This window comes from Aotus nancymaae, unplaced genomic scaffold, assembly GCF_030222135.1.
Source record: "Aotus nancymaae isolate 86718 unplaced genomic scaffold, 86718_ANA_hifiasm-v0.15.2.pri h1tg000032l_0, whole genome shotgun sequence".
Taxonomy (NCBI): Eukaryota; Metazoa; Chordata; class Mammalia; order Primates; family Aotidae; genus Aotus; species Aotus nancymaae.
This window is the reverse complement of record NW_026988445.1, coordinates 17,468,444-17,481,208: the sequence shown is the minus strand read 5'-3', so window position 1 is coordinate 17,481,208 and position 12,765 is coordinate 17,468,444. Positions and strand designations below refer to the sequence as shown.

The following is a 12,765-nucleotide window of genomic DNA, read 5'->3' as shown; positions in this document are numbered from 1 at the left end:
TGGGAGCCCACTCCTTGCACCAGTGTGCTCTGGATGTGAGACATGGAGTGAAAGGAGATTATTTTGGAGCTTTAAGATTTAATGACTGCCCTACTGGGTTTCAAATTGCACGGGGCCTGTAGCCCCTTTCCTTCAGACAATTTCTCTCTTTTGGAACAGGAGTATTAACCCAATGCCTATACCTGGGAAGTAACTAAATGTTTTTTTATTTTACAGGCTCACAGGCAGAAGGGACTAGCCTTGTCTCAGATGAGACTTTGGACTTTGAACTTCTGAATTAATGCTGGAAATGAGTTAAGACTTTGGGGACTATTGGGAAGGGATGCTTATATTTTGCAATGTGAGAAAGACATGGGATTTGCGGAGACCATGGGTGGAATGACACGGTTTGAATCTGTGTCCCCACCCAAATCTCACATCAAATTGTAATCCCCAGTGTTGGAGGCAGGGTCTAGTGGGAAATGATTGTACCATGAGGGTGGATACTTCATGAACGGTTTAGCACCATCCTCTTGGTGCTGTTCTTATGATAGAGTTCTCATGAGATCTGGTTGTTTAAAAGTATGTGGCACCTCCCTCTTTTCTCTCTTGCTCCTACTCTGGCAATTCAATGTGTGTGCTCTCCTTTCACCTTACACCATGATTATGAGTTTCCTGAGGCCTCCCCAGAAGCTGAGCAGATGCTAGCATCATGCTCCCTGTATAGCCTGAAGAATCATGAGCTAATTAATCCTTTTTCATTTATAAATTACTCAGTCTCAGGTATTTGTTTACAACAATGTGAAAATGGACTAATACACTCTCCATCCAACTTGCATGTAGGGCTAAAGAGACAATAATATATCAGCCTTTGCCAGCCCATACTTAGAGAGGCAGCACAGTGCACTGGTTCACAGACAGGATGCAAGCCAGACAGCTGGGTTTGTGTCTCCCTCAGTACTCAACCTACTGGTTGGTCTGCCCGAGTTTCTTAGCTTCTACTGGGCCTGGTTTCCTCATCTTAAAATTCAGGTATTGATGTAGATACAGATCTCTATACACATAGATATCAATATATAAAATAATACTACCCCCTAGAATTGTCATGAAGATTAAATGAGTTATTTAAATGAATGAATAAGCAAACTGTAGCCTATCCAGACAATGGAGTATTATACGGCCTTGAATGAAGGAAATTCTGACACATGCTATCAGATGAATGAACTTGGAAGACACTATGCTATGAGAAAGGTCAGTCACAAAAGAACAAATATTGTATGGTTCCACTTACATGAGGTACACAGAGTAGTCAAATTCAGAGAAATGGAAATTAGAATGTGTTTGTCAGGGCTGGAAGAGGAGAAGGGATGGGGATTTCTTGCTTAATGGGTAGAGTGTTAGTTGGGGAAGAGGAAAAAGTTCTGGAGATGAATGGTGGTGAGGGTTGTACAGCATTATAAGGTATTTAGTACCACTGAACTGTATACTTAACAAGGGCTAAGACGGTGAATTTCATGTTATGTGTATTTCACCACAATTTTAAAAAAGTAGAAATAAATTAAATAAGTAACTTCTAAAGCACTTAGTAACTATTATGCAAGTGTTTGTTAAATAAATAGAAACATAATAAATTAGCTAAATTTATTGTGCCTCAATTTTTTTGCCCCATTTCTATATGCTAAAGATCTCCCAAGACTGAAGTAGAGGACAAGAAATAATCCCAAAGATAAAACAATGAGAGAATTACACAGAAAGTCAATTTGGGAGGGGCCTCATGCTTGAAAGAAAGAGGAACAGGCAATGTTGCAATGACGTCTCAATGTCAGATTAGAAAGGAATGGAAATGGCAAAAAATTTACTCCCTATTTAAGAGAACCATGAAAAAGTTCACTGAGCAAACAGCTATAAAAAAGCACCTACCAGGTGCCATTCACTCTACTATATGCTACTGGCAAACAGAAAATAACTGGCCTCACAGTCCAGAAAGGCTTTAGGGAGGCGCCAAGATAAACTAATGTATAATGCCATGTACACTTAATAGGAAGAGGCCAGACAGTCTTGCAATTGTCAGGGCCAATTGGAAGTGGGAAATAAAGTGGAATTGTTGTGGTCATGTTGACACCTAGGAATAGACCTGAATTGTGATGAGGCTCATAGCATTCATAAAACACTTGTTCCCTCTCAGACCTTTACCTGGAGAGAGAGGGAACAGGCAGGTAGCTGGAGCAATGGTTCTCAGCCTTTTCAAGCATGCCAACATCTGGGAGCCACCCTTGCCTACCACCTCGAGACATTCCAACAAAGCTTGCCTGAGGTGGGGGTGGACATTGGTAGGTTTTAAATCTCTCTAAGTTATTCAAACATGCAGCCGGGACCACAAGCCACTCGATTAGAAGCAGCAATTGCTCTCTATATATTACTGATCCCAGAAGAGCCTTGGGTGAATGTTGCTCAGAAGCTGGAAGTAGAGTTAGGAGGAGGATGGGTTTCCATTGCTCAGTCAGAGGGGACCATATACGGATCTTACAGGCTTACTAGGATCACAGGACACCAAGCTGCCTCAACAAGAGGAAATGACCCCACCTTCTTAGAAGGGTAACTTCCCAAGGAATGATTCAGACCTGGGATGCAGCTGCACTTGTGGAGGATCACTCTCTGCCAAGTAGCAGAAAAGTCTTATTTCTAGAGAAGCATGACCCATGAGTCATTCCCTCATTCTGGAAGGACCCTCACCTTCCCAACAAACAAAGGGCCCTTCCCAGGAAAGCAGCTGAGGGTCCCTACAGCTAAGCTCCTCCCAGCTCTTCACTATGGGGGAGCTGAAAGGTAGGAAGAAACATGAGGGGAAAATGGTGACAATGACAAGTACTCACTGCTCAGTGGCCCCACGGCGCAAGGCAACCTGGACTTGTGCTGCCAGGTGACCCAGGAAGCTGCTAAGAGCTGGCTGCCTTGAAGGAAGCTGAAAGTGCAGGCTGATTTTCTCTTGTTCCAGGTCTTCTAATCTTTGTTTTAACATCTCAGCTGGAAACCCAAAATGATGAGAGAGAGGAAAAAACAACCATGAAACCCAGTGAGAAGGTTACTAGTTTCTAGGCCAGCAATTTCATCTCTTAGTTGGTACTTCTAAGAATCTTCTCTGCACCAACAAGATGGCTCTCCTATCTTTTACTCTTCTAACTCTCAAAGGTTATTGTTGACATAATGATATGATGGTCACAATTATGATCCTCATACAAAGGGATAGTTAATATTAATTATTTTTAAAGCACAGTGAGAATTTTGGGGAAAAAACTATAATTTTGGTGAGTTCTATATAATTAGCTTTTTAAAAACAAGTTTTGATTTCAACATTTCCTCAGAAATTGCACATCTAGATAGAGCCAGTCATAGTTACTAAAGCCATAGAAGTGACGTTCAAATTCTACCATGCTATAGATGACTATATATCCACTTCTGTTGTAAAGCAGGGGTTCTATTACATTTTAATGACCTTTAGTCTCCTAGCACAGTATAAATATAGAATCCTTATAATACATTTTTGTATGAAAAAATGAAAATAAACTCCAGATCATTTGGAAGAGTGATGTCAGCAAAATGGTTGATTAGAGATGACTGGCATTCTGCCTGCCCCCCCACCCACCCACCCGAATCCCAGTCCTTACGAAAGGAGAATCTCACAGCTCTTGCAAGCCCTGAGTCCGGTTTGGAGAGGGCCCTGAGCTTTTTGAATTCCCATGCGTTGTGGGAGGGACCCAGTGGGAGGTAACTGAATCATGGAGGCAGGTCTTTCCCATGCGTTCTCATGATATTGAATAAGTCTCAAGAGATCTAATGGTATTACAAGAAAAAGTTTCCCTGCCCAATCTTTCTCTTTGCCTGCCGCCATCCAGGTGGGATGTGAGTTGCTCCTCCTTGCCTTCTGCCGTGACTGTGAGGCCTCCTCAGCAATGTGGAACTGTAAGTCATTAAACCTCTTTTTTTTGTAAATTGCCCAGCCTTCATATCTTTATAGCAGCATGAAAATGGACTAATACAGAGGTGACTGGATCATGAGGATGTAGTTCTCATGAATTGTTTTACACCATTTCCCCTTGGTACTGCATAGTGAGTTCTCATGAGATCTGGTTGTCTAAAATTGTGTGGCCCCTTGCCCCACTCTCTCTTTCTCTCTCACTCCTGCTCCCACCATGTGAGGTGTGCCTGCTCCCACTTTCCCTTCCACCATGATAGAAAGTGCCAGAGGCCTCCCCAGAAGCAGAAGCCACTATGCTTCCTGCACAGCCTACAGAAATGTGATCCAACTAAACCTCTTTTCTTTATAAATTACCCAGTCTCAGGTATTTATTTATAGCAATGCAAAAACAGATTAATACACACTCCATATGAATAAGTCTTTCCCTACAAAACCTACTTCATAAAATTGGAAGCGGTCCCTTTTCTACTAGATGCACAGATATCAACATAGGGATACATCAGCCATAAAAAAGCAAGGAAACATGTCACCTCCAGAGGAAAACAATGACTCTCCAGTAATATTTCCCAATCATAAGGAAATAAGTGAAATGGCATAAAAAGAATTCAAAATAGAAATCTTAAAAAAAAACTCAGTGAAATACAAGAGAGAGAAGAAAATAGATAATTATTTATTATCTATTTTGAATTATCAAATAGATAATTCAATAAAGTCAAGAAAACATTCATGATCTAAAATGAGAAATTCAACAAAGAGATAGACACCATAAAAAATAACCAAACAGAAATCCTACAACTAATTAATTCAATGAATGAAATAAAAGGCACAGTTAAAGTTTCAACACATACTAGACCAAGCAAAACAAATAATTTCTTAGCTCAAAGATAGGTCTTCTGAAATAACACAGGAAGACAAAAAAGAACTTAAAATGAATGAAGAAAGCCTACAAGATTTATAGGATACCATTAAGCAAATAAATATTCATACTATGAACATTCCAGAAGAAAAAAAAATAAAATAAAAGGTGAGAAAAACACATCAAAAAGATAATATACCATGATCAAGTGGGATTTATCCCAGGAATGCAAAGTTGGTTCAAAATATGCAAATCAATAAACATCATACATCTCATCAATAGAAAGAAGGGCAAAAATTACATGATCATCTCAATAGATGCAGAAAAATCTTGATAAAATTCAACATCCCTTCACAATAAAAAAAATTCTCAACAAATGAGGTATAGAAGTAAAGCACCTCAACGTAATAAAGGGCACGTATGACAAACACACAGTGAAGATTTTACAAATGAGGAAATGCTGAAAGCTTTTCCTCTAAGAAATGGACCAGCACAAGGATGCCCAACTGTCTCTACTCTTATTGAACATATCCCCGGAAATCCTATCCAGGGCAGTTAGACAAGAGAGAGAAATAAAAGACATTCAAATCGGAATGGGAGAAGTCAAACTGTCCCCATTTGCAGATGACATGCTCTTTTATCTAGAAAAACCTAAAGACTCTAGCAAAACAACTCTTAGAACTAATAAATGAATTCAGTGAAGTTGAAGGATACAAAATTAATATACAAAAACCAGTGGCATTTCTATACATGAACAATAAACTAGCTGAAAGAGAAATCAAAAAGGAAATCTCACAATAACTACAAAAATATTAAAATACCTAGGAATAAATTTAACCAAAGAGGTGAAAGATCTCTACAAGGAAAACTACAAAACACTGATGAAAGAAATGGAAGAGGATGCAAACAAATGGAAAGACAGCCATGCTGATGGATTGTAAGAATTAATATTGTTAAAATAAGACTGCAATCTCTATCAAAATACCAAGGACATTTCTCACAGAAATAGAAAAAAAAATCCCAAAATTTATATGGAACCACAGAAGACCCCAAATAACCAAAGTAATCTTGAGCAAAAAGAGCAATACTGGAGGTATCACTACCAGACCTCGAAATATACTACAAAGTTGTAGTAACCAAAAGAACATGGTACTGGCATAAAATTAGATATACAGACCAATGAAATAGTATTGAGAATCCAGAAATTAATCCACATGTATACTGCCAACTGATTTTTGACAAAGGTCCCAAGAACACCAATTGGGGAAAAGAAGGTCTCTTGAATAAATGGTGCTGGGAAAACTGGATATCCTTAGGTAGAAGGATGAAACTAGACCACTGCCTTTCACCTCATATAAAAATCAACTCTAAATGGATCAAAGATCTAAAGGTAAGATCGAAAATGCTAAAACCACAAGAAGAAAACTGAGGACATGAGTCTGGGAAAATATTTCATGAATAAGATTTTTAAAGCACAGACAATAATAGCAAAACTAAACAAGTAAGATATTATCGAATTAAAAATCTTCTGTACAGCAAAGGAAACAATCAACAAGGCAGGCCCAATGCTTCACACCTGTAATCCCAGAACTTGGAGAGACTAAGTGAGGAGGATCACCTGAGCCCAGGAGTTTGAGACCAGTCTGGGAAACATGGTGAAACCCCATCTCTACACAAAATACAAAACTTAGCCAGGCATGGTGGTGTATGACTGTAGTCCCAGCTACTCAGGAGGCTGAGGTGGGAGGATCACCTGAGTCTAGGGAAGTAGAGGCTGCAGTGATCTGTGATCATGCCACTGCACTCCAGCCTGAAAAACAGAGTGAGACTCTGTCTCAAAAAAATAAAAGAAAGAAACAATCAACAGAGTGAAAAGATAACCTACAGGATGGGAAAAAATATTTGCAAACTATCCATCCAACAGGGGATTACTGTCCAGAATATACAAGAAACTGAATCATCTCAACTAAAGAAAAACAATCTAATTTTAAAATGGCAAATGATCTGAACAGACATTTCTCAAAAGAAGGCATACAAATGGTCAAAAATATATTTTGTAATGTTCAACATCACTAATCATCAGGTATATGCAAATCAAAATCACAATGAGGTATCATCTCATCCCTTGGCTATTATCAAAAGCCAAAAAAAAAAAAAATAATAACAAACGCTTGTGAGGATGTGAAGAAAAAATGAACTCTTACACACTGTTGGCGGGAATGTAAACCAGTACAGCCATTAACAGTATGGACGTTCCTCAAGAAACTACAAATACAACAACCATAGGATCCAGCAATCCCACTACTGGACATTTATCCAAAAGAGAGGAAATCAGCATCTCAAAGAGACATCTATATCCCCATGTTACTGCAGCACTATTCACAATAGTCAAGATATGGAATCAATCTAAGTGTCCAACAACAGACGAATGGATAACGCAAATGTGGTATATATACAAAATGGAATACTATTCAGCCATTAAGAAAATCCTGTCATTCTTGGCAACATGAATGGAAGACATTATATTCAGTGAAATAAGACAAGAACAGAAAGTTAAACATGTTTTCATTCAAATGTGGAAGCTAAAATGAGTTTGTGTTAGTCCATTTTGCATTGCTATAAAGGAATACCTGAGGCTGGGTAATTTATAAAGCAAAAGATTTACTTAGCTCATGGTTCGGCAGACTTTACAAGAAGCTTAGTGCCAGCATCTGCTTCCAGTGAGGGCCTTAGGAAGCTGACAATCATGGCAGAAGGCTGAGGGAGAGCAGGCATGTCATGTGGCAAGAGAGGGAACAAGTAAGAGATGCCAGGCTCTTTTAAACAACCAGCTCTCACGTGAACTAACAGAGTGAGAACTCACTCATTACCATGGGAAGAGATCAAGCCATTCTCTAGGTATCCATCTCATGACCAAACACCTCCAACACTGGGGATCACATTTCAACATGAAATTTGGCAGAGACAAACATCCAAACTGTATCAAGGCTGATCTCACAGAAGTAAAAAGTAGGGTAGAGGACATTAGAGACTGAGAAGGGTAGGGAGAAGTGAAGGATAAGAAAGATTTATTAAAAGTTACAGAATTACAGTTAGATAGGAGGAATAAGTACTAGTGTTCTACAGCAATAGAGGATGACTATAGTTCACAATAGTATATTTTACAGTTTCAAATAGTCGGAAGGATACTGAATGTTCCCAACACAAAAAGATAATAAATGTTTAGGCTGGGCATGGTGGTTCATACCTGTAACCCCAGCATTTTGGGAGGCCGAGGTGGATGGATTGCTTGAGGTTCGGAGTTCAAGACCAGCTTGACCAACATGGTGAAACCCTATCTCTACTGAAAATACAAAACTTAGCCAGGCATGGTGGTGGCTGCTTGTGATCCCAGCTACTCAGAGGCTGAGGCAGGAGAATCACTTGAACCCAGGATAGGGAGGTTGCAGTGAGCCAAGATCGCACCACTGTACTCTATCCTGAGCAATAGTGGGAAACTACGTCTCAAAAAAAAAAAAAAAAAAGATAATAAATGTTTAAGATGAGGGATATGCTAATTATCCTGATCTGATAACTACATATTATATGTACTGAAGCATCACTATGTACCCCATGAATATGCACAATTATTATTTGTCAATTTTTTAAATGGGGGAAAAATCAATTGACAAAAAAAGATTAATTTTTATTTAAAAATTTTAAATTATGTATTTCATAATGCTCAAAAAATGCTCATAAATAAAATGTTATACAAATTATAAATACATTGTGTTTATCAGTGGCTTGTTATCACTTCTTTTACATGGAAACATTGAGAGGAGAATTCTGCAGATACTCTTTAAACAATCGTTTATGAGTTTAACAGGTAGTGTTTTTTCCTAAGTTAATTAACAAAAACTTCTTTATCTATCTAAAAGAGTGTTGGATCCATGGGTGAATTGAAATGCATTTCTAAAATGCAAGTAAGATTGACTTTAATATAGCTTTTTAATTGTTCTGTGATGAATGGGTCATGGAAAAATGAACTTTTGCTATTTGTTGGGATTCTCTTACTGGCCCTTATGTGGCAAGTTTTGGTGGTCTCTCACCCATTACATACATTCCACTTTTTTTTTTATGGAAAGCACTATGCTTTCTGGCACACACACACACACACACAAAATTTATTCTATTTTAGTTGCTAATAAACAGTTGGTATCAAATTGTTAAAAAAAAAAAAAATTTTAATAAACTGCAGAAATTGGAATCTATTCTAATGAGAACTTATCTTCAAAATCAAATACCCAAAGAATTAGAACATTTCCCATAAAACCATTTTTGCAGAAATGCAAGGACTGGGTTTTAAGACACTATTCATCAGAGCTTCCCTTCTGGTGGTCCTTGGTAGGCTGGTGCCCTCAAATCTTGATCCTCTTCACCCTGGGGCAGTGGGTGGGCCTTAGGGCAGGCCAAGATCCCAAGCAATCACTTCAGGCCATGAGCACTTACTACTTACCCCAGTGTACAATACAAACATTATCCTTTTTTATGCCATAATGAGAAAATGTTTTAAGAGTCTCTACCCTAGATCACAAAGAGTCCTTTTAGTTCTTACGGATATACAGGCCATTTCAACAGGATTCAAGTCTAAATTAAAACACACTTTCCAACAAGCTTGTCATTTTGAACAAAACCTTTTATCATACATCAGCAGAGGTTAACACAAGCCACAGTGTGTTTCCCTCTCAACCTAACTCTTTTCCTGCACTGGCCCACCACCAAAGCACACACCTGAGTAGTGAAAAGGTGGAGGAAAGGGCAGAAAACTTGTATCTCTGGGGCTAAGTGAAAGACATTCACTTAAACTTGCCATTGCATCGAAACCCATGACCAGAAACTAAGAGAATTTACCAACAATTCATTCTAAGAATACTAGAAAAGGTCATTTGTCCAAGATCAAGCCCCAGGTAATTAGCAGATCTCCCAGTCTGTGCCACCTTCTTCAGAAATTACTATGGAAGCTAATTCAGACACCCCACTTAAAATATGCAGCAGTCTGGCCTCATGAGACCTAGGATAATGCTGAAATGCACCTATTCCTTAACTAACACCAAGCATTCAAATGTTTACATGATTTCTTTCTTAATACTTTATTTCTTGTTCTACAAAATCAAAACTCTGATGAAAAGCAATGAAGTTCTTAAATTATATGCTCTAAAATAGCATCCTGATACAGTCATAATGTATGTAAAGATGCATCCAGATCTGTTCCATAGGGGTTAGGAGAAAAGCTGAGTTTACCCCAACTCTGCCATTTCCAGCTGTCTGACCTTCAAGTTACTTAACCTTTCTAAGCTTCAGTTTCCTGCTCTGTAAAAAATGGGGTTAATAATAGTATCTACATCACAAGGTCTTCTGAGGATTAACGGAGATAATCTATGCAAAGCATTTAGCATCATGCCTGGCACTTTGTAAGTGTTCAAAAGGATTGTCTATTATTAGTAGTATCATTAAGTACAGTCTTCAAATTCCAAAAAATTTTTAAACCCAGTCTAGCCTCCCTCTGCCATCCACCATATTCTAAACTATACCCGTTCGCTGCCAGATGAAAAGTTCTCAGAGAATGCAGGCTGAGCCAACAAAATTAAACACTGGAAATGGTAAACCATCTGCCAAAAATTACATTCACAGTGAATTCCAAAGGAAGATACAAGTTATCGCAGAAAATATCTGTTATTAGCTATGTTCTATGCTGCTACTCACCTTCAAAAGTATAGGCATCAAAAGCTACTATTTCCTCTCTCTCTCTCTCTTTTTTTTTGAGACGAAGTGTCGCTCTGTCATTTAGGCTGAAGTGCAGTGGCAGCCTCCAGCTCCTGGGCTCAAATGATCCTGCTGCTCAGCTACCCGAGTAGCTGGGACTATTGATTGGCATGTGCCATCACACCCAGCTTTTTTGATTTTTATTTCTGTAGATACAGGGCTCTGTTATGGTTCCTAGGCTGATGTCAAACTCCTGGGCTCAAGTGATCCTCCCACCTCAGCCTCCTAAGTAACGGGGACTACAGGCATGAGCCACCAGGCTCCGCTTTTTATTTATTTATTTATTTATTTATTTCAGAAATGGGGTTTTGTCATGTTGCCCAGGCTGCTCACAAACTCCTGGCCTCAAGTGATCCTCTTGCCTCAGCCTCCCAAAGTGTTAGGATTGCAGGCGTGAGCCACCATGCTCAGCCCGTTATTTTTTATCTTATGATTAGAAAAGGGCATTAAGATGGTCACCAGCAATTGTACAGCTTCAGTGAGTATCTCCAATTTCTAAATTATCTCCTACTCCAGGCTCTCTCAGAGCTCTCAGCTACTGGGAGCTTCCATTTCCCCTGCTAGCACCACCTCTGGTTAGCATAAGGATGTGTTCTACCTCCATTTTCATAAAAGCTAGCTCTCTGGGTTCCCCAAATGACACCTCTATTCACTAATTAGATATTCCAGGCAGAGGGAATTCTCAGAGAGTGCAAAAGCCACGAGGCGAACACACGCTTCAATATCTAAGGAGCACTCCTAGCAGGGCGAACCAAGGGGAAAGTAGTAGACAAGGGAGGGAGGGTATGAGAGTGGGCTTGATCTTCAGAGCCATGTAGGCCATTGTAGAGGACTTTGGTGTCTACCCTAAGGGAGATGAGAGCCATTGAAGGGTTCTGAGCAGAGGACTGGCACTCCAACTCATGTTTAACAGGATCACCTGGCTGCTCTGTAGGGAACACAATGTAGAAGGGCAGAGCCCAGAGACCAGTCACAGGGTCATTGCTGTTCCCCAGGCAAGACCTAAGGGTAGCCAGGACCTAGAAAGGAAAGTGCAGGTGGTCACATTCAGGATGTTCTCTGACAGATCAGACACAGGGTACCAGAAAAGTAAAGTTGCCATGAGATGAGCTGGAAGTGGGGTTCAGGGGAATCTGCCTGCTGTTTCCGTTGCCATTGTCATTCTTCCTCCACATCCAACCAAGGCTAAGTCCTCCTCAGCCATCAGATCCCAGTATCTCCTCCGATCCTGCCCGCCCTCCAGGTAGGCTCCCTGCTCCACCAGCTTCCTAAGCATAGGCAGGTTCTCCTTGACAAGCCACCACACCCTCACCTCCACATGTTCAAGGCCTTGTGCATCCACACAAGAGGTGCCATGCCACAGTGTTGGTCATTGTATAGTGCACCTGCACCTGGGATGCTGCCTGGCTCACAGCCAATGTTCACAAAAATGTGTCTGATTACAGTGAACTTTAAATTCCCTTGTTTGTTTCTTGTTTTTTTATATTTTTCATATAAGCCACTTTAAGCCCTTTTCATTAGCAACTAAATGAATATAAGATAAATCTCATCAAGTCTTAAATCAAGTTCACTGCCTACCTACCTAGCAAGATGTTACTATGTCTTACAAAGGCACGATCCCATCCAGGCCTACAGCTTCAGATCCTTTGATTTGTACTCTTCCTTCATTTTCACATCCTCATGACTTTCTCTCATGGTGTTTGACATATTCACATTTTCTCCATTTCTACTGCCCCCCAGCCTAGCCCGAGTCATCAGCACTTCTGCCGGGATGAATTACTCTGCCTGATCTCTCTCACTCCTTCCATGGTTTCTACACATCACCAACAGAGCAACCTTCCTAACACTCAGATGTGCACAAGCTGATAAATAAACAAAATGCAGAAACATCTGCTATGACCCGGCATTACTCCAAGCAGTTTCGTACATGTGACAGGTTAAGCATCCCTAATCCAAAAATCTGAAATTTGAAATACCCCCAAATCTGAAAGCTTTTGAGTGCTGACATGATACCACAAGTAGAAAACTCCACACCTGACCTCATGTGACAGGTCACAGTCAAAACACAGTCAAAACTTTGTTGCATGTGCAAAATTATTTTGAAATTTTGTATAGTATTAACTTCAGACTATGTGTATAAGATGTACAAAAA

General features: G+C 39.7%; 1 protein-coding gene across 1 annotated transcript in view; it reads right to left on the bottom strand.

Moving 5' to 3' along the window:
* The window catches only part of DISC1 (DISC1 scaffold protein), a 365,698-nt gene that overhangs the window by 258,081 nt on the left and 94,852 nt on the right, over positions 1-12,765 (bottom strand). Inside the window, exon 4 of the mRNA XM_064383602.1 lies at positions 2,853-3,003. Coding sequence (XP_064239672.1) covers positions 2,853-3,003 — 151 coding nt within the window. The remainder of the gene's footprint in view (positions 1-2,852; positions 3,004-12,765) is intronic.